At 44.5% G+C, this 23,723-nt stretch overlaps 1 protein-coding gene across 1 annotated transcript in view; it reads left to right on the top strand.

Annotated features, from left to right (window-relative positions):
* Positions 1 to 23,723, top strand: part of LOC124796073 (chondroitin sulfate proteoglycan 4) — a 543,527-nt gene that overhangs the window by 514,440 nt on the left and 5,364 nt on the right. Inside the window, exons 19-21 of the mRNA XM_047260159.1 lie at positions 2,967 to 3,138; positions 7,128 to 7,388; positions 15,879 to 16,202. Coding sequence (XP_047116115.1) covers positions 2,967 to 3,138; positions 7,128 to 7,388; positions 15,879 to 16,202 — 757 coding nt within the window. The remainder of the gene's footprint in view (positions 1 to 2,966; positions 3,139 to 7,127; positions 7,389 to 15,878; positions 16,203 to 23,723) is intronic.

Raw genomic sequence — 23,723 nt, forward strand, 5'->3', positions numbered from 1 at the left:
CAGATTCTCTCCCATCTCATCTCCTTTACCGACAAAAAACGTCGTGACAATTCACTGTGTTCGTCAACATAACGAGTCGCTGTGTTTCATGGAGAACTGTCACCATTCCAACTTATAAACAAGTAAATGGACAACGCAAGAGAAAGCAATGACATCTTATAAATTGCAGCAAAAGAAAACTATCCCGTAAAATATAAGACTAACATGACGCCAGTTAATGATTAGGAGGATTGCCCATCACAGAAAAGGCGGGAAACGCTACTTTGACTGCACCACCCGGTTACTGTCTCATGTCTGCGCATTTGCATCTCCCCCAAGGTGTATTCCGAGTATTTTCCTGTGTCATTACGTCTAAGTTACTAAGAATGACAGACGTGTTTAGTGACCTGCTGAATGCAACACAAAACAGTATTGACGATGATACAAGACGTGTTCATTCCCTAGTGTTGTGAACAGTACCAATCTGTGGGAAACGTGTGCGAAACTCTTTGCGCAAATGTTTATAAGACTAGGAGTATTTTGGCAAAACCTCCAACAAAGTCTGCAGTGCCAAATGTAGTGGTAGAGTGGCACAGACAGGATCTTTAGCGAATAAAAAGTGTAACTAACCGAAAAGATTTCGCATACTAGAAAATGTTGCGTTTGTAACATTGTAAACATCTTACTGGTTAGTCTTATTTTGACCGCGCTATTCAACTAGCGTTCTTGATTGAGAACTAGCGGCTCCGGTCTCATAAACTGACATACGGCTGGAAGAGTGGTGTGCTGACCACATCCGCTCCATATCCGCATCCAGTGACGCCTGTGCTCTGAGGATGACACGGCGGCCAATCGGTAACGTTGGGCCTTCCTGGCCTGTTCGGGCGGAATTTAGTTTACTTTTATATAAGTAGCATGCCTATGTAGGACATATTTGTAACTACAGGACGATTCCGTAATGATGTTAAAAACTTTCAGAGATGTTGGAGAAGAGTAAATGTATCAGTTTGAGTTAAAGAATCCTGGTCAGGGAAGGATCGGGTCGACAGTTATAGGCGAAAATTGCTGAAAGTGGACCTCTGTTACTGCAGGGTATTTGCTTTCCATATTTGGGGAGCAGGTACTGGGAACCTAATCAACAAAAAATCGTCTAGTGAATACGGGCTAATCGTCTAGTGAATACGGCCTCCAAAGTGCACAACTTAATGAGCTACCAGCACCTGGTCAGTAGAAGAAACGTGTTTCGTGGTAGCAAAAATGAACAAGTGCTCATAGCTTTTAAGGTATGTACTTGGGAACCCATGTTTACTGGACTTTTGTTCTTGATTAGGTCCGTACCACCCCATCTCAAAAAATGGAGAGCAAAGGGCTTGCAGTAGAAGAGGTCCACTGTCAGCGGTATCAGAAGGGTTTTCGCTTATAACTTTCGAGTCCCTACCAGTTCGCATACTTGACATTAATACAGTTACCCCTCCCCATCATCACGGAATTATTCTCTACATATCTACTCCAAGCCACAGAACAGAGGAAGGCGCAGGGCACTTCGTACCAATATCGGTAATCGTCTGTCCTTTTCCATTTGCGTAATGAGCGAGGGAAACAAATTACTGCCAGTATGCCTCGGTACTCACCCTAATCTCGCTTAAGTTATTCGTGGCCCATACACGAGATGTACGGTAGTGTCAGCTGAATGGTATCACGGGCTTCCTCGAATACTGTGCTTCTCAAAACCTGCGTCACATTTTTCGTATGTGTCATACCGTCCGGAATTCGTTCAAAATCTTTGCGATGCCTCTTTGAAAAGACGTTCAGGTACTGGAACAATACTTTAGGGCCGGCTGCTTTGGCCGAGTGATTCGAGGAGGTTCTGTCCTGAACCGCGGTGCTGCTACAGTCGCAGGTTCGAATCCTGCCTAGGGCATATATGTGTGTGATGTCCTTAGGTTAGTTAGGTTTAAGTAGTTCCAAGTCTAGAGCACTGATGACTTCAGAGCCATTTGAACCATTTGAATACTTTAGGGTTGGCTAGTCTAGCGTCTTAGATGCAGTTTTTTCTACAAAAATGGTTCAAATGGCTCTGAGCACTATGGACTTAACTTCTGAGGTCATGAGTCCCTTAGAACTACTTAATCCTAACTAACCTAAGGACAGCACACACATCCATGCCCGAGGCAGGATTCGAACCTGCGACCGTAGCGGCCGCGCGGTTCCAGACTGTAGCGCCTAGAACCGCTCGGCCATCCCGGCCGGCTTTTTTCTACAGACTCACTCCACTTTCATAGACCCTTCGCAACAGATCTGTCTTCCGTTCGCTTTCCCTAATACCGGTTTCGTGTGATAGTCCCGTTTCAAGTCGCATCGTGGCATTGTCGCTAATTACATAAACTATGTGACGTGCTCAAGATGTTCACCATTAACGTAGTAAATACCGGGTTCTTTTTCTTTGATAGACATTATCCTTACTTTACCCACGTATACACAGACCTACCATTCATGACACCAAGTGAAAATGTTTTCAGTGAGTTCATGCGTCAGCTTACGATCGTCCAACGACAGTACATTCAGCGAACAGTCCCACAATGCTACTGATCCTTTCTGATATGGTGTTACTCCCTTCCATCAGGATTCTCTCTCTCCTTCCATATCTCATTACCCTTAATGGCACTGAAAAAGCCTAGGGAAATGAATACCGTAACACGCTTTCCTATCTTTTTCATATGGTGGTACTCCCTTCCATCAGGATTCTCTCTCTCCTTGCAGATCTCATTACCCTTAATGACACTGAAAAAGCCGAGGGAAATGAATACCATAACACGCTTTCCTATCTTTTGCATATATCTATCATAGTGCTTAATAATGTCAGAACAATACATTTTCGTAGGAGCTAGTTCATATTCTGATCTTGGGAGTGAAGTGTACCTGACGCGCGTGACAAAAGAGTTCGCAGTCTTACTGTACTGAAGCGTTCGGCCATGGTGTGTGTGCAGCGGCGCGCAGGGTGCCCAGAGGCAGCTGCAGCTGGCGGACAACTTCACTCAGCGTGACGTCAACGAGAGCCGCGTCTGGTACGAGAACACGCACAAGTTCTTCGGACTCTCCACCAACGACTCTTTCGCTGTCGACATACGCGCCGACTTCGCCGAGTCAATCTTGGGTCATGTAAGTATCTACCACTAAACTTCAGGATCTCGTATTTGTACTACTATATTTTGCCTGTGAAATCGTCAGTGGTTTTAATTAATTCTATACTATTCTGAGTTCTTAGAAAAGCGTATTTGTGAGTAACTTAGCACGAACCAAATTCCTGCAACGAGACCGAAACGTTTATGTTCCAGTGTTCACCTGTTGTTGTTCCGTATCACAGCCTGAGCAGCAATAAATTTAAATTCGAGAGAGGGAACGAAACTGTCAATTTAATTTCTGTGTTTATCACAATGGTTGATGATCGGAAATTTGCTCTCTACTCTCTTTCCTGTGCAGATATGACTCCTATAACATTACAGAGAAGTAATATGTTTATGAAGTGTATGAAATTTAGAGCTGTCTCCCATCTTAATTTTGTTTAATAAGTAATGTCATATTTAATTATTCTGGGATGTTTGCCAAAACAATTTTCTTGTTTAAGAAGTTTTTCTCTAAGTCATTGCTTGGAAAAAGTAGATGGTCCTTTAATCCGCACCTACATTGTCCATACGTACGCCGGTAAACTATAAGGGAAATCAAGAAGTTTCCGTTTGAGGGCATTCCTGTAACCTACGAGGATGAGTCAAAAGAAACCTTAAATATCTTTTTAAATATTATTTATTGTGTACAACTGGTACAAAGCTGTATCACTTTTCAACATAATCTCCCCCACGCCCAATGCAAGTCCTCCGGCGCTTACAAAGTGCATAAATTCCTTTACAAAAAAATTCTTTTGGCAGTCCGCGTAACCACTCATTCACCGCGTGGCGTACCTCTTCATCAGACCGGAACTTCTTTCCTCCCATTGCGTCTCTGAGTGGTCCAAACATATGGAAATCACTTGGGGCAAGGTCTGGTGAGTATGGTAGATGAGGAAGACACTCAAAATGCAAGACTGTGATTGTTGCAACTGTTGTACGGGCAGTGTGAGGCCTTTGTTTGTCATGTTGCAAAAGGACACCTGCTGACAGCAATCCACGTCGCTTTGATTTGATTGCAGGTAGCAAATGATTTTTGAGCAGATCTGTGTATGATGCACTAGTGACAGTGGTCCCTCTAGGTATGTAATGCTCCAAAATGACGGCTTTTTCGTCCCAAAAGAGAGTCAGCATGAACTTCCTTGCTGATGGTTCTCTTCGAAACTTCTTTGGTTTTGGTGATGAGGAATGGCGCCATTCCTTGCTCGCTCTCCCCAGGTTTCGTCCCCAGTTACGATTCTTGCAAGGAAGCCATCACCTTCTCGTTCAAAGCGCCGAAGAAGTTCTTCACAAGCATCAACACGTCGTTCTCTCATTTCAGGAGTCAGCTGCCGTGGCACCCATCTTGCAGACACTTTGTGAAACTGGAGCACATCATGCACAATGTGGTGTGGTGACCAATGACTAATCTGTAAACATGCCGCAGTGTCATTCAGTGTCACTCGGTGGTTTTCCTTCAATATGGCTTCATCTGGTGCAATGTTCTGTGGAGTCACAACTCGTTGTGCCTCACCTGGACGAGGAGCATATTCCGCTGAAGTCACACCATTTGCGAACTTCCTACTCCATTCGCAGACTTGCTGCTGTGACAGACATGCATCACCGTAATGAACCTTCATTCGTCGATGAATTTCAATGGGATTCACACCTTCACTACGGAAAAACCGAATAACAGAACGCTGTTCTTCCTTGGTGCAGGTCGCAAGTGGGGCGGCCATCTTTACGCTGATACTACGACGGTATGTGTGCATCTGCACTATGGTGCCACCTACAGGCCATTCTGCACGCTGTTTGTAGCACGCTTACCAACTTATAAGATAGCGGCATGAAATTTCGATTTGTTATTAGAAATTTAAGGTTTTCATTTGACTCACCATCGTATATGCAACGTAGAGCAACTCCGATTCGGTTATATAAGCAGCGAGATGTAGCAAGGGATTAATATGGCATTCGTATCTTTCTAACGTGGTGCGAAAACGTGAACTATGGCGACGTTATTACTAGGACCAACTTGTTGTTGTTCTTTTCTTGACTGCCGAAGGACAAGTACCGGTATACATACATCGGAGAATAAAGAATGTGTATGGGGCAACATGTCCGTCGAAACTATCGTTTTGGAATGATGCTCCATGTTCCATGCTGGTCGAGATTCGACACAAGACGCCGGTCGATCCGGGAAGTAGCACCATCTCAAGAGTGGGACACTCGAGCACCCACACTATAGTCCTGATCTCTTCCCATTCGATTATGACGACTCGGTTCCTTATAAAAGGCTTTGAAGGGTCGACGAGAGTGTGCATCAGGCAGTTACGGACTTCTTCACATAGCAGGACACGGTGTTTTACATCAGATTCAACCTCGTTCGCCGGTGGGATGAGTGCATCAATCCTCACGGCCATTTTTCCTGATTGGCATACCGATTCCGGACTGTACAGCCTTCGAGTGGAAACTTTTTGATCGTCCCTTATACAGTAGTTTCAAGTCTCCCCTGACATTCAGATGACAGCACCACTATTCCAACTTAGACAAAAGGGCTGTTGCAGCGTAAAACGTTTCTCACACAATGCGCTGAAACACATATTTTGAGTCACAGCTTCCACTTCGGGTGCTACGCTAGTGCAGTACGATTTCCGCTCTTACTACATACTCTAAATGAGATGTAATCTTTAACGAGTAGTAGTAATTTCTTGGGGATAGTTGCCAGAGTAACATAATCCTTTCAGTTGAGTTCTTGTTGTAATATTCTGCTCAACGTGACTATATTAAGAATTTTCACGTAACTTACAGTTTCATATAGTCTGTTCGTTTCTGCTGAAGACCTTACGTGAATTCTCCCATATGGGACTTCCTGACACGATTAGTACATATCGTGGCTACAGACCATGCTCGCAAACGACGAACTTCCCACCAGCTCCGGTGCCTTCACCCGTTTTCTTGTAAGCTATCAAACGCGCGAGTGGATTAGAGGTGTCCATTATATGGATCTTTGTGTGCAGTTTTAGTGATAAATGGAAATGGTTTTGTCATCTAAATGTGTCAGAAATAAAACGAGTTAATAACGAGAGGTCATGGCACGGGTACCATACTGTCTCTTAGCCGTAATGTCTCCCTGAGAGTAATGATTCAAACCAGTCTTCACGGTCGGACTCTTCTCGAACGACAGGCTTCTTTCATGGTACACTAAGCACAAACACATATGAAGAGTAGTCTTTTTAAATATCAGCATAAAAAATGAAGGTACTAAATTAATTTTTTAGGCATAGTTTCCTGTCGTTATGTAGACAGGAGTGACACCACAAGCAGTCGACCAATGGTGTAAACGCCCAGAAGATGACCCCTACGTCGGCTTCAAACCGGTTGGCGGTAATAATAAATGCAATTAAGACTGTTTTTGAATAATTGATTAATCACACTAATCGCTGCTTCATCTCGACAACCATGTTGTCCAAAAAATTTTTATCTGAAACTTCCTGGCAGATTAAAACTGTGTGCCCGACCGAGACTCGAAAGGCAAAGTTCCCGAGTTCGAGTCTCGGTCGGGCACACAGTTTTAATCTGCCAGGAAGTTTCATATCAGCGCACACTCCGCTGCAGAGTGAAAATCTCATTCTGGAAATTTTTATCTGTTTGTAGATACATGTCCATAGTCTTGTTGTATAATAAAGCTACTACGCCACAGTAAGGCAGACAGTGTCTAAAGAGCTGAAACAACATGAGAAGCCAACTGGTAATTTGTAGCTGGGCTCGCCACTTTGTTTTGGCACATCTAGAAGCATGCTGTGTTACTGGGGGATTCAGTTTATATCACGGCTACAGGAATGAACCTATTTCGAGATGATAATGAGAACTTCATGACTTCGTAATATCCATTTATTTGAAACTGGCACCAGTGCTTCGTCCCAGAAAACCCCAATGACGATTGACTGTACAGTTAAGACCGTCCATTATTGCCAGTGGGTGTAACCGAGAGAGTGCCGCCCTCCGCAGGTGGTGGACGTGGACATCTCCGTGTCGTCCGGCGGGCTGGAGCAGTTCCTGCCGCTGCCGACGCTGCAGGTGGAGGAGGGCGGGTCGGCGCAGGTGCGCATCAACACGAGCGGCGTGGCCGCCTTCCTGGACAGCCGCGCCGAGGTGGAGGTGGCCTGCCTGCTTCTCGACCTGGCGGCGCCGCTGCATCACGGCCAGCTCATCATCAGCGGCAGCGACAACGAGACCATCTTCACACAGTCCGAGATGGACGCCGGAGAGGTAACGCTCTCTCTCTTTACTTCCAAATGTCCACGTAAAGTGGCTTTCAGGCCATTCGATTTCACCACCAGGAGTCTGATGGGGTATAGTATCACTTTGCTGCAGTATATATGTCGCCTGGCAGCAAGTTTGCCACTATGGGAAAACAATGTTCTAATCGAAATTATAATCTTCTGTGTTGGTAGGCCACATCGTATTTCCTCTAAGCTATCGATGTTTTGACCCCTCTCTTTTAAAAGGGAATTATCCCGTGCTTGCCCTGTGGATGTCGGATTATTGGGTAAAATTCTTGTGGTTACCATTGGTGGGCGAACTTCATTGGTTAGAAAGGTATTTTTCCCACACTTGTCCTGGAGAAAAGTTATTGGTTAAAATTTCTCCTGCTGCTTTTGGTGGGCGATCATCGTTGGCTAGAAACGAAATGGGCAGAGCAAGAGAGGAGTAGTGTATATCCAAGATACTATTGTCCGCAAAGGTGACTTCCAGGGCCCTTTTCCCCCTCTCTTGCTCTCCCCCTTTCACTTCTCGCCAATGATGATGGCCCACCAAAAGTAGCAGAAGGAATTTTAACCAATAACTACTCACCAGCTTAACTTTGGGAAAGATCCCTTTCTAACCAATGATGTTCGCCTACTATTGGTACCCACAAGAATTTGAACGTATAATCACACCTCCAGCACATGCACGGGAAAAGTCTCCTTTATAAGAGAACATCGCACTGGTCTCTGCCAGTGCTCAAACAACAGTGGCCGCCACAATGTTCTGAAGAACTTCCCAGCTGAGGGATCTAAACGTCTATCGTTTAGAATAAATATGATATGTCATAACAATCCAGAAGAGTTTAACTCCAATAGTGGCCACGAAAGCCTGCAGATTTACATAACGTTCTTATCATTCACTACCCATGCCAATGAGTATAGATCTAATCGAAAGCATCCATACACTCCTACATAATTCAGATTTCGCCATTAGGAGTCACGAGAGGTAGACAACCTAGTTATAAAAGAGGCGACGAGTTCTGGTTTATTAGTAGAGAAGCACTAACAGTAGAACGGATCCATCAAGAGAGAACAGTGCCTTCGAGTGAGGACCAGTTATAGGATGTTACTTGAATAACAAATCCATCAGGGGCATTTCTTCCCTTCTAAAGCTGCCCAAGACTGTAGGTGATGTAACTGTAAAGTGGAGACGCGAAAGAATTACTATCACTAAACCAAAACCTGCAAGACACCATGTACTCGCGGAGAGGTAACGTCGAACATTACGGCGAGTGGTTGAAAAAAATCACATGGAATCAGCGGAAGCAATCACCCGTGAGTTCCAAAGTCCTACCAGCAGTCCAACTAGCACAAAGACTGAGAGCCGGGAGTTAAGAATAGCGGACTAAGGTGGTCGAGCGGCTCCTCAGAAGTCACACAATTCTGTAGTCAATCGACGCATGACGTAGTGCAAAGACCGACGGTACTCGACAGTGGATGACTGGGAACCAGTGATTCAGAAACCACGCCATGCCTTACCGCAGTACGATGGAAGAGTTTCGATTTGTAGAATACATATAGAACGTTACTTGCCATCCTCTTTAGTGCCAGTGACGAAGTACAGGGGAAGTGGTATGTGAAGGGAGGAGGGGGTGTGGTCAGGGTGTAGCTCCATTATTACCCCAATGGTTAAAGATATGAACACATTTTAACGCATACAGTAGAGAAACATGTCGGCGATTACGATTATATCTATATGACAAGACATCCTTTCATAAAACACGATTTGTGACGCACTGGTTTGTGAACATCAACACTCCTGAAGCGAACTGCCTACCGAGAGTACCCATCTGAAACCAAAGAACACCTTTGGGATGATTTAGAACATCGATTTCGGTCCTAACTCCAGTGTCTAACAACACTACCTCCTCTGGATGCGGCTATTGAGGAAGAATAGGCTGCCATTCCTCCACAGACGTTCCAATACCCCACTCAAAGTGTCCGCAGCAGATTTTAAATTGTCATAAAGGTATAAGATGGACACACCTCGTATTAAGGTCCAATAATAGGTGTCTGGACACTTTTGGTCAGGTAGTGTAGATGTAGATAACAAGGGCTATTTAATAAGCTCGTTTAGCTCTCCATGAGTGTATAGCAAGTATACGTATGTCTAGTTCCATTACTGAGCTGCAGAAAAAGCTTTGTTCAATCATACAGCATCCATCCGCCTTAAAGAAGCAGTGTATAAGTCATAACGAAAATCAGGATGGCAAAATTTTCTCACTTCTGTAAACTTGTTGGGAGCTTCACTGCTCGCGACATAACATTTTTTCGGCGTCATGATTCTTAGGTGATGTTAGGAGTATCAATTTACGTGGATCATTATCGTATTCAGGTTCAGATGTGCAGGGACCTCTCAGCAATACAAAATTAAATGGTTATTCAGAGGCGCTTATATGAGAGGACTAATTACCTTACAGTAGGTAAGGGTGACGCAAAAAAAAATGGAACTTGTCTATCCAGCCTAGCATCATGGTTCCTACTCATTTCATTTCAGGAAATGACTAGAAACAACAGTAGTCCTGATACACAGAAAGAAAAAAATCGCAACACCAAGAAGGGGTTGTGTGACATAAACTAAAGTTGGTAGGTGTGTATTTGCATCTGAAAGATGATTATCTATTCAAATTTCGCGCCAGTCGCATCAATTGGCGCTGGTACGGCTACGAGAAGCTGGATGTTCCTTCTACGATACTGCATAAAGACTTGGGAGGAATGTAGCCACTGTACATGACTGCTAGCAGCGGTGGTCACGAGAATGTACGGTCCAAGATGGCTCTGGATGGCCACTTGGCACTACGAGAGGACAAAACCATCTTTTCGAGATATGGCTGTGGTGCAACCCAAAGCATCTACAGTAACAATGTGAGTAGCAGTTGACACCGCAGTGACACAACAAAGTGTTACAAATAGTTTACTTCAAAGACAGCACCGCGCCAGATGCCCTGTGCTGTACTTTCCACCGACCCCAAACCACCGCCGATTGCGAGTTCATTAGTGCAAGTGAGAACTCGTTGGAAGGCACGGTGGAGGTCTGTTGTGTTTTCTGATGAAAGCTGGTTCTGCCTCCGTGCTAGGGATGGCCGTGTGTTTGAAAGCGGCTAGCTTAGGGCCTGCGACCAGTCCGTCTGTGTGATCGACACACTGGGGCTACAGCTGTGGTTGTAGTCTGGGGTGCGCTCTCATCGTCATCCCACGCACCCTGACTGCAAATTTGTAAATTAATCTGGTGATTTGAAATCTTGTGCTGCCATTCATGAACAGCATTCCAGGTGGTGTTTTCCAACAGGATAACGCTCGTCGACATATCTCTGTTGCTACCAAGCATGCTCTACAGGGTATTGGCATGACGCCTTGGCCAGTTCGATCACCAGACCCGTCTCCAGTCGAGCACATAAGGGACATCATCGGACGACAACTCCAGCGTCACACACAGACAGCATTAACCGTCCCATTACTGACCGACCAAGTGAAATAGACATGGAATTCCATCCCACAAACTGACATCCGCCATCTGTGCAACACAGTGCATCTACGTTTGCGTGCTTGCTTTCAACATTCTACCGGTTACACCGATTATCAATGTACAAACATTTCACATTTTCAATGGCCTATCTCGCGCTTATATTAACCTGTGAACCTGGAATGTTCATCACTTAAATATGTTACCTAGACAAATGTGTTCCTGTAATTTCATTACTCTACATTAATTACTCTTTGGTGTTGCAGTTTTTTTCTTCGGGGTATAACGCCTCACAGAGTGTAATTGAATCGATGGGGAATGTGTTTTTCTGGATTATCATCAGCCAAGAGAGATAGACACAGCTCAAACTACTGCTTCTGGTAACACCAAAGAATCATCACGACACTGACAGAATCATTTGGTGTGGTTCACCTTAACGTGGTCTAGTATTGTAGAGGCACATAGTTTCCAAAACATGTGCATATTGTGTTGCTCGAGGCTTTCCCGACGGACTAGTAGCAAATACGGCTCTTGGGTTAGACATCGGATGTCGTGAAAATTCCAAAATATTTCGTCGGCACAACTAATGACATATTCGTGCAGCGAACACAATTCTCAGGCTGTGACCGAAGCCTGCTAATTACGACAGTCAGAGAACAAACTGCGCATGCGTGAACGCGCCAAATTTCGATAAGCACGGACATGCAGATCGGTAGCGAGAGAGACAGCTACGCTACCTGTCGGACGATGAACGCACGCACAGAGGCTGTCAATTACATTGTACGCTGCCGTCGGCCACCCCAGTGCCCTTTGTCGGGAGCTGCTTTCCGGAATACGTGTCCGCGCTGACGTGTGCCCGTTCCCGTCGTTGTCAAACAAATATCTAAGTCAACGACCGCAGCGTTATCCATCGTAAGACCAGCATTTATGTTTTGTGTTCGCAGTAAATTTTAAAATGGCCAGCGCTGGATCTCATGCCGTGTTGAATGGAATCCTGTGTCCCTGTCAAGCAAAGCAGTCAAGCTGCGAATTTCTGCTGCTTCTTTAAATACGCTGTCCCAGTACGAAGACGAGGACTACAGAATTTCGGTGTACTTATATTCCATGCAATGTCCTGTACTGAGGCAATGCTAGGCCACTGTAGATTCGTCTTTTTGGTCCACAGTGGTACTTCGTCGATGTCCGACACATCTGTCCTCCACGGTACGACAAGTTCGTCCAATGTATGAGATCCCGCATCTACAGAGAATCTCATAGACACCAGGCCGTCTTAAACCAAGATCTAAAAGAACTCTGAGATTCGTTGTCGGACGAAAGAATTATTTCACTTTGTTTCTCCTATAACCTTCCTGTTTTCGAAGAAAGCGGTCTAGGGCGTCTCGCCACGGTCCGCGCGGCTACCCCTGTCGGAGGTTCGACTCCTCCCTCGGGCATGGCAGTGTGTGTTGTCCTTGGCGCAAGTTAGTTTAAGTTAGATTGCGTAGTGTGTAAGACTAGGGACCTATGACCTCAGCAGTTTGGTCCCCTAGGAACTAAACACAAACTTCCAAATTTTTCGAAGAAACGCCGCCTACGTATGGCAAAGCGACCATTCCTCTTTCTTCAACAGTTTCTTCCAACTCCTCATTTTCTCTAGCACGCGCCGCATATAAGGCACGGCGAACGACTCTAATAATACGGTACGGAGGTGGCGTAGCTCATCAGACAAGCGAAATTAGAATTATATTAATACCTTCAGCTGCTAACGGGCGTTGATGTATACCAACGGGGACAGGTGAAAATGTGTGCCACTTTCAGACATGTCCGAAAGAACCAACACTATATCCATATAAATATACAGGGTGTTACAAAAAGGTACTGCCAAACTTTCAGGAAACATTCCTCACACACAAATAAAGAAAAGATGTTATGTGGACATGTGTGCGGAAACGCTTAAATTCCATGTTAGAGCTAATTTTAGTTTCGTCAGTATGTACTGTACTGTACTTCCTCGATTTACCGCCAGTTGAACCAATTGAAGGAAGGTAATGTTGATTTCGGTGCTTGTGTTGACATGCGACTCATTGCTCTACAGTACTAGCATCAAGCACATCAGTACGTAGCGTCAACAGGTTAGTGTTCATCACGAACGTGGTTTTACAGTCAGTGCAATGTTTACAAATGCGGAGTTGGCAGATGCCCATTTGATGTATGGATTAGCACGGGGCAATAGCATTGGCGCGGTACGTTTGTATCGAGACAGATTTCCAGAACGAAGGTGACCCGACGGGAAGACGTTCGAACCAATTGATAGGCGTCCTAGGGAGCACGGAACGCTCCAGCCTATGACTCGCGACTGGGGAAGACCTAGAACGACGAGGACACCTGCAATGGACGAGGCAATTCTTCGTGCAGTTGACGATAACCCTAATGTCAGCGTCAGAGAAGTTGCTTCTGTACAAGGTAACGTTGACCACGTCACTGTATGGGGAGTGCTACGGGAGAACCAGTTGTTTCCGTACCATGTACGGCGTGTGCAGGCACTATCAACAGCTGATTGGCCTCCACGGGTACACTTCTGCGAATGATTCATCCAACAATGTGTCAATCCTCATTTCAGTGCAAATGTTCTCTTTACGGATGAGGCGTCATTCCAACGTGGTCAAATTGTAAATTTTCACAATCAACATGTGTGGGCTGACGAGAATCCGCACGCAATTGTGCAATCACGTCATCAACACAGATTGTGAACGTTTGGGCAGGCATTGTTGGTGATGTCTTGATTGGGCCCCGTGTTCTTCAAATGGTTCAAATGGCTCTGAGCACTATGGGACTTAACATCTATGGTCATCAGTCCCCTAGAACTTAGAACTACTTAAACCTAACTAACCTAAGGACATCACACAACACCCAGTCATCACGAGGCAGAGAAAATCCCTGACCCCGCCGGGAATCGAACCCGGGAACCCGGGCGTGGGAAGCGAGAACGGTACCGCACGACCACGAGCTGCGGACATCAATTTATTAGCAACCTGTTTCCAAAGTCTTGTAAATATACAGTGGGTGAATTTTCCGAAAGGTATGAATCAGAAAGTTCCACTTGAAAATAACTGATGTCTGCATCAGCTCTTGTAGTGTGGGTGTAGTTGTTTACCACAAGAGCTTATGCGGATACCGGTTATTTTCACGTGGGAGTTTCTGGTTGATATTTTTCGGGAAAATTCAAGCACTATGTACAAGAGTCGTTCAATAAGTAACGCCCCAGATTTTTTTCTCAGAACATATTTATTGTTAAGTGTCGGAATTTGGTGACAATATACATCAACATGTGGTGTCCATGTCCCATTTGTCTACATAGTGTCCATCATGTTCTATGGCCGTACGCCAACGTTGTGGAAGAGCATGTATTCCCTGCTGGTAAAAGCTCTCGACCTGTAGGCGTAACCATGTTTTCACTGCATGACTGACGCTCTCGTCGTCTTCAAAGTGACAGAAAAGCCTCTCCGTCGTCTCAAAACGCTCCAGCAATTGAGATGAAATAGCCTTTCTTTCAATCTTGTGGCCTACTCTGAGGATTCGTGGAACCCATCGTGAGCACCTCTTTGAATATCTGAGAGTCTCGATCGTTTCAGACGCACTTTCAATGCTAACCGACGACTGTAGAACCAACTTTCACGTTGTGATGCGCCAGACGGCACGAATAACGTCATCCGCCCGATTCAACATGTCTGGAGCAGTGGCTGTGACAGAACGTCCCGAGCGTGGCTGATCATGGAGCTCTGTTTCTGCATTTCTTGAGTCCGTAACTTTCTTTACCCACCGCCCAGCTGTACTATCAACTGCTGCATCGCCATGCACTGCACGCAAACTTTATGGGTGTTCATCACGGTTTGTTTTTCTGCACAGAAGAGCTCAATAACAGCACGCTGCTTGTAACGTGAATCGTATGTAGACGCCATTTTGACACTGTACTACGGTTCTGCCACCTGCCATAACGCTTCGAAACTTCACCGGCGCACAGAACAAACATCAAATGTTAAGCACCACCAATTTTTAAAAAAAAAGTGGGGCATTACGTACTGAACGACCCTCGTATTTACAGGGCCTGATGATGATGAATTTTATCGTCGAAACCGGTGGCCAATAAACTGATAATGAAGTTACAGCTGACCATTGTGTTGCAAACTGTAATATTCCCATTGGCTGTGGTCCTCTCCTCCTGCTTAACAAGGACGCACGAGCCGAAATGTATTAACAGTTTGGCCTATAGCAATTACTTTTGAAATAATAAACAGTTTCCAGGTAGGAGACGAGGTACTGGCAGAAGTAAAGCTGTCAGGACGTAGCGTGAGTCGTGCTTGGGTAGCTCAGTTGGTAGAGCACTTGCCCTCGAAAGGCAAAGGTCCCGACTTCGAGTCTCGGTCCGGCACACAGTTTAAATCTACCGGGATGTTTCAATAAACAGTTTATCAATATTTTTTCCATCTGTCTCGTTTTCATGTGATTGCCCCTTATATTTTCTTTGTGGAATGTATATACGATAAAGCTGCACTGACTTCCAATAGCTCTCTTTTGTGCATGTACTGGCCATATTACGGCCCGAGAAACATTTCTGACCCGGAACGTATTGCTGGAGACATTGTCAGGGAACAATGTTACCAATGTTACCGAATGTATGGTTGAAATTCCTGTTCAAAAATCTGTTCTAAGTACCACGGGACTTAAGATCTGAGGTCATCAGTTCCCTAGACTTAGAACTACTTAAGCCTAAGTAGCCTAAGAACATCGCACACATCCATGACCGAGGCAAGATTCGAACCTACGAACGTAGCAGGCGCGCGGTTCCGTACTGAAGTGCCTAGAACTCCTCGGCCACAGCGGCCCCCGAAATTCCTGCTGCTGGGCACATTGTTGGATTGTATTGTCGGCAATCTGGAGTTTTTACTGCTGGTGTAAACGTATCCTCTGGTTGTTGTGGACGCTGAGTGTGCATCTCCATGGCGGCGGCAGGTGGTGTACCAGCACGACGGGTCGGACACGCTGAGCGACGAGGTGCGCTTCTCGCTGCGGCTGGAGCCGGGCAGCGTGCTGCTGCTGAACGCGACGCTGCCGGTGGCTGTCGCGCCCGTCAACGACGAGCCCTTCCGGCTGGTGACGCCGGCGCCGCACGCCACCGTAGTGCAGGGCCAGGCGCGCGCCCTCTCCAGGGAGCTGCTGCTCACCGAGGACGACGACACGCCGCCCGCCCAGCTCGTCTACGAGGTCATCAGCGGGCCCAGCGCAGGCCGCCTCGTCAACGCCGCCAACGCCTCGCTCGGCGCCGCCAACGAGACGGTAACTACCTGCCTTACTTCCTCTCTAACATGCTCTCAACAGTGCGCGACCCAAGTACCGAGTGATCCCAACTAACAACAAAGGCCAAATATCGATGATTTGTGAAGTACGGAATTCGAACAACGATCATCTCAAAGGCATTTAACATATAAAAGCCTCGTTCGATGGAGTCTTGAGTAATGTTCGTTATCAGTCGAGTTGCGATGTTATGCTGTCGCAACGTTTCGACAAGTTTCGTGGTCGTCATCTTCAGGCGAACTGTCAGGGTCAGTCGAGTTCGTTCCTTTATAGCGGCTGATCCACAGATTCCTCTGCCGAGAGCCCAACAGGTGAGCCAAACACGTATCCACCGGAAGGTTGGCCTACTAGCCAGAAAAGTTTGCACCCCGGCGGCTATAAAGCTATGGATTGGACACGAACCCTATTACTACGAAACTAGGCAGAACGTTGCCGCAACACGTTGCCACGACTTCTATCTCGTTTCGAGAGGGTGCGTTTCTGGATGAGGTATCGAATATATTGCTTCTCCCGACTTATACCTCCAGAGGAGATCACGAATGTAAAATTAGAGAGGTTTAAGTGGTTGAAATGGCTCTGAGCACTATGGGACTTAACATCTGTGGTCATCAGTCCCCTAGAACTTAGAACTACTTAAACCTAACTAACCTAAGGACATCACACACATCCATGCCCGCGGCAGGATTCGAACCTGCGACCGTAGCGATCACGCGGTTCCAGACTGAAGCGCCTTTAACCGCACGGCCACACCGGCCGGCAGACAGATTCGAGCGAGCACGGATGCTTTCCGGCAGTCGTTCGTCCCGTGAACCATACGCGACTGGAACAGGAAAGGGAGGTAATGACAGTGGCACGTAAAGTGCCCTCCGCCACACATTGTTGGGTGTCTAGCGGAGTATAAATGTAGATGTAGATGTATCATAACCGAAGAAGACTTCATAAGTGAAGTTCTCTGAAAAAAAACCAGCATTTCCTCTCAACATGAACCGAAGAAGATTTCATAAGTGAAGTTCTCTGAAAAAAAAACCAGCATTTCATCTCAACATGGGACTTTTTTTAAAGTGTCGTTAGTTTTTAACCGGTTTGACACTGACCTTCACTTTTCCCACCCTGTGCTAACATTTTTATCCCTACATACCTACCCTAAGCAACCTGTTCTACAATATGTTTGGCATATTCTACTCTTCGTCTGCCCCCCAGTATTTTTTCCCGTCTACTCTTCCCTCCGACGCCAAATTGGCCATTTCCGGAGTCTACAACAGAACCCCTTCTAGCCTGTTGCTTATTCGTTTTATCATCATCTTAAGCGCACTTCTTTACTCACCTACTCTTTTTACTACTTTTCCATGTCGTACTTACTGCTCTCACTTAATTTCCAACATTATTCGACTGCACCACATCTGAAACTGTCCCACCTTCTTCTTATCCATATTTCCATATTTCACAACCAAACAATGAGTACAGACCCTTTTCCTCCGTTCCATATCAATATCTGATAGCACTGGCGATTTTTCTTGAACAAATCTTTCTTCACCTATACCAGTCTACAAGTCGCCTTTCAAAATATATGTTCCACATCATTAGGACAGGCCAAGTAAGTTTTCTTCAGTGTTGCACAACGCTTCATAACTGGACAGAGATAATGGCACTGTTTTCTACATAATCAGCTTCGTTTAGCCTTAAGTTTTATTCTGTTCTAAATAGACCTATGGCGTTAATTCCTCTCAAAAAGTCTAAATCTTCCTTAAGTATATCCTCAAGGACTACGTTGTGTGCGAGTCCTGGCATTAATATTCCCCTTGCCCTTTAAAAAAAATGATCCAACGACCGTTAGCAGGCAGGAGAACTAGAGGAAGTTAGTTCCAAAGAAGAGAGCGAATTCATGACGAGTTTGTTTAGTAATCACAAAAACGTCAATCTGATGCTCATCATACTACTGTGACAGATGTTACAACAGAACCGAACTGCATCACTGAATGCTTCACTGTCAAAATTCCGTGAGCGCATGTCCCACGAAGTCAAGCAACACATTGCTCCTCCAACACACATCTTGCGGAATAAGCATCATAGCTGCCCTTATGGCGAAGCACACGCGTAGAACAGAACAAGTGGGAGATAATAGTGGCGCGGAATGTACCGTCTTCCACATACCGCATAAATGTAGATACACACAGGGAAACGATTATTCGGGTCCTATGTGTATTTTATATGAGCCACGTATGTAATATCGCAAGCACAATTTAGTTTCCTTTTCTTTCCTCAAACATGAGATCTATTCATCGACCTGAGAACGTTATATGTTATTGTAGTAGTGTTCCATGTTGGTTGATAATCGAACATCCTCTCCATTTGATGCCGTATTAACCGGTCCGAAAATTTCGAGGTGCACGTGACGTGTGATGCATCTGTCGGCGAAGAAAGGTAGAATAACGATGTCGTATGTGCGCAGACTTCTGCTGTCAGAGATGTGCGTCACGGACATGTTCACTGTTGCCGTAACATCCTCTGGATGAACTGGTGTACCGCATCGTCGATGGTCCCCTTATATATCGTCACGACCCCTCTACTGGATATTAAATTACGTCACAATTTAAAAAAATTGTTGATAGTCTCCTAAGGATAATTGCTGCTGTTTATTACCCCATTCATTCAGAGCTCCTGAAATCATTGGGAGGAAGTGGTAACCAAGCGATATTAAAGTAGCTGTGTGGAATCTATGATATATCGTAAGGCATAGAGAAAAAATATCATCCAGATAGTCCCGATGTTTGGCAGGGCCGATAAGTGCGAGGTCTGCCACATAATCTGGTAAGCGACTCTTGCACCCAAGTTGCTGACAAGAGAAACATATAGAGAATGGAAAAGAAAAAGAGGATGTGTTAGATGACGATCAGTTTGCCTTTCGGAAGGGTAAGGGCTCCAGAGAGGCGACGTTGGAATTGATAATGAAAAAAAAGACTAAAGTAAAAGGAAACGTTCATAGGATTTGTCGACCTGGAGAACGCTTTCGTTAATGGGAACTGGTGCCAGATGTTTGAAATTCTGAGATAAAAAAAGAAGTAAGCTAGAGAGAAAGACGTCTAACAAACATTCTTGTTACTGTACATACGTTGTGCACGAGTTAAAGATAGTGTAAGACAGGGATGTCATCTTTGCCCATATTGTTCGATCTATACGTCAACAAACAATGATGGAAATAAAACAAAGATTCAAGAGTGGGATTAAAATTCAAGATCGAAGAGTGTCAACGCTAAAATTCGCTAATGACATTGCCATCATCAGTGAAAGTGGACAAGAATGCAGGACGTGTTGAATGGAACGAAGAATTTGAAGAGGGCATAAGATGGATTGAGAGCAAGCTGAAGAAAGACGGAAGTAATGAGGAGTAGTAGAAATGAGAGTAGTGATAAACTTAACATCAAAATTCGAGACCACGAAGTAACGGAATTCTGATAACTTGGAAGTAAAATAACACAGTACCGATTAGGCAAGCAGGTCATAAAAAGCTGATTTACACATGCAAAGAGGACATTTCTGGCCATGAAAATAGTGTTAGTATCAAACATCGACATTACTCTCAAGAAGACGTTTCTGACAAAGTACATTTTGACCACAGCAATGTATTGTATAGTAGTGTAGGGAATCCAGAAAAGAAGAGGAACGAAAGGTGTGAGACTTGGTGCTATAGAAAGGTGCTGAAAATTGAGCTGGATTCTTAAGATCGGGAATTATGAGGTTCTCCACAGAATCGGTGAGGAAAGGAACATATGCATAACACCGACTAGAAGAAGGCACAGGATGACAGGACATGTGTAAAGACATTAGGGAATAACTTCCGTGATACTAGAGAGAGCTGTAGAGGGTAAGAACTCTAGGGGAAGACAGAGATTGGAACACATCCTGCAAATCTTTGAGGACGCTGGAAGTATACTCTTAGATGAAGAAGTTACTAGAAGAAAGGAATACGTGGCTAGCCATATCGAACTAGGCAGAAGACTGACGACTCCAAGACAGAACAAAAATTCCCATTCAATATGAGACATGAATGGCAGTCAGACAGGAATGGGGTGTCGATAATTGTCTTACTCATGTGAGACGTGGCTCACGTAGCGGCGGTTTATGGCTGGTAGCGCTCGCAGATTGTTTGGGCAACGGTTGCTAACGAAAATGCAAACCTCTTGCCCCCCTCTCTATTCATATTGTATCATTGTTTCCATATTTAAGCGGCCTCACTGATCTTGTGCTTCAGCATCCCTATCTGCTTTGCAAGTATGGAAGTGTCCCTGAATTTTATTTTCTTACCGCAATGTGTCCTACGCCCTGTGTCCTGTGTTTACACTACCTCCAGACTGAACGCTGAAAGGCATAATCAGTCTTAAACGATGATGATGATGATGATGATGATGATGATGACCGCAATGTTTGTGGTGTTTTGCCACCGCCGATTTGTTGTGATGTCTGTGTCGCATTAGGGCTTGTGCTCCCGGATGGGTGTTCCTTCTAGCTTTACGGTTAGGCCTGTGTTGACTTCACCGCACACCTTGTTCACTGATGCAGTGCACACAACTGTTTTGTAGGGTCTAATACTTCCTGTCTCATACGGTTGCTTCGCAAAACGGACTGCACACCACCTTACGACACGACGCTGTCCATTAAGGTTTATGTTTAATAACTATGTCGTTTAAGGACTACGTATTATCTACCTTCACATACACTTCTGCTCCTGGCATCGCTGCCTCCTTGATGGCGGTACCTCTCGGTGTCCTACGCCCTGTGTCCTGTGTTTACACTACCTCCAGACTGACGTCACAAGATGAGCACGATATCGAAGTTACCGCCTGAACACCTGTTGAACGCAAAGCCTTGTTTCCACACACTGTTAAGCACAGTCACCTACGCTCATCATGGAACGTTAAATGTGTAACACTAAAGATGTCGTACATGATTCCTACTAGCTGGCAAATGCAATTAAAAACTTGCGAATTTTCTCTGTCTCTGTGAGATAGTGGCAATACAAAATCGTTGATACGCAGTAATTGTAAAATATTCACGTTGCTAATTTTCTTGTTTACTGTACCAACTAGCCTACTATTATTTTCGACCTTCGACCGTATCCTTCGTGATGCTGTAAATCCGCGTACTGGTCTCATACGGTGAAGAAGTGGTGGTGACCTTCAAAGGGTGAAACATTTTGAGTCCATCAAAGTCTACATTCCCTCCTTCGACTACCGCTCGACACTTTACAGGAACGGAGAAGATGCGCCATTTTTTCCTGTCATCGTTCTGCAAGAAAACGCTTGCAGTAAATTGTTTGTGGATTGCCACTGCGTTGACCGATATGACCGTGGCTCAGAATAAAGGCAGAATTCAAGTTCTATAAACAATTGTGCATTTCAAGGAAAACCGGTCCCTAATGATAGAAGCAAGTATCGTATCTTACGAATTATACTCGTTCTAAATTAACAGAAATACTCTGAAAGGTGGTGGTGGTGGTTAGTGTTTAACGTCCCGTCGACAACGAGGTCATTAGACACGGAGCGCAAGCTCGGGTTAGGGAAGGATTGGGAAGGAAATCGGCTGTGCCCTTTCAAAGGAACCACCCCGGCATTTTCCTGAAACGATTTAGGGAAATCACGGAAAACCTAAATCAGGATGGCCGGAGACTGGATTGAACCGTCGTCCTCCCGAATGACTCTGAAAGGCACGGGATTTATAGAATATTTGAAACACTTCAATCTACACTTCGTTACGAGTCATTCATCTAGCTAAAATTATTGCCACAATTTTCACATGCGGGTTTCACTGACAAGTAGTTCTTTTGTTGGTTCAGTAGTGGCGTAGCACTTCATCTGCCGACAGTACGTTCCAAAGGCATGAAATATATCTATGCACATCAGGCTGTAGCTGTGGGAATACTATTGCTCCACTATTCACGGACAAAATTATCAATTTCTGCAAACATATATGTTCATCAGTTTTTAAGACCCCCATATCCGAAACCTAATCAGGTCACTGAAAATAATTACGAATTAATTATTTTATAACTGTAACTTTTTATCTCCTTGTACTTAGTCATCATGGTTCTCGTAGCCACACTTTATATTTGTAGATGTTACTGATCCAAAATCTAAGTATGCCTGGGGCATTTCGAGGGATTTTACGCATCTTCGCTACCCGTTATATTAGTAACATTTTGTATCTTCCCTATTCGTACTCTTTTACATTTATTTGCGCCTCACAGGGAGATATAGTAAGGTCCTATGAAAATTGTGCCGTTTCCTCCATCACAATGAACGTATTATGCTTCAGTTTTTTGATCTGGTGAATGGCGATTTCAACAAGAGTTCAAACTCTACACTTGCGGCAGACATTGGCGAATATTGACTACTTAAATTTTGGTGGACACACGTATTGACAGATCGGAAATAATTGATGAATACCAAGCTCAGTGCGGTCGAATTAGTCTTGTATCGTGTTGGTAGAGAGTGAATTTCGGAAAACGATGCAAATTAGAGAGGCAGGAGAAGAGGTAAACGAAAACATTTTGAATACTGTTGGGAACTGAGTCATACAAATATTGAATGGTAGTAAACACGACTTAACTCACTTCTACCAACGAAATATTCCATTTCATCTGGAGGTGCTGTAAGGGGTAACGGAGCGATATTTGTTTCGCAGCATAGATCAAAAAAGGTGAGCAATGTTCATTTCACCACTTCCGCATTTCCAGTCGTGCGACTGGAGGCGTTAACATCTTTCACTACCCGACCCAGTTCTGGGATCAACGTTCACGTTGTTAGATAAGGTGATACTTATAATTATGTTTCCTTTCAGTATAAAACTAGGGGTCTCTGCAACCCATTATAAAATAGTTCCGTCACACGTTAACACTGATTGTCAGTCCTATTTTTTCTTTCGTTTTTTGCTGCTTCCACTCCTTAAGCAAATGATGTAATGCCAACTACTCATTTATGAATAACCATCTTTCATATATTCCTGTCTCTTACGTCTCTTATAGCAAGTTTAGTTACTCTTTATTTGCTAGGATATTTTACCTTGACCTGCTGTCTATAAATTCCTTCACGAAACATTGCAAAGCTGAAGATTCCAGTCAAGTTGTTATTTTGAAATGCATTATTTATTTGTGTGGAATGAATATCTTATTTCAGAATGAAATCCTCAGAGGAAAATTGTTTGTACTATACACAATATTTTAGGATACCCTAAAGTATATGAGACTCTTTTCTTAGATTTTTTCATCCTGAGCAGTTACCAACGCCTCTGTTTCCTCCACGTCTTGTAATCTAGCAGATTTTTGCCGCTTAATTTTGTTTTCTAACAGATTAACTATTGACTTTTTATTACTTTTCTTTACACATTTCAATCGAAGTTTGAAATCTTGGAAATTGTTATATTATCATTAATAATAGTGGTCACTAATACTATAATTATTATACTTATTATACAACACTTTGTTAACTCATATCCTTCCGATATTGAAAC

This window comes from Schistocerca piceifrons, chromosome 4 (assembly GCF_021461385.2).
Source record: "Schistocerca piceifrons isolate TAMUIC-IGC-003096 chromosome 4, iqSchPice1.1, whole genome shotgun sequence".
Classification (NCBI taxonomy): domain Eukaryota; kingdom Metazoa; phylum Arthropoda; class Insecta; order Orthoptera; family Acrididae; genus Schistocerca; species Schistocerca piceifrons.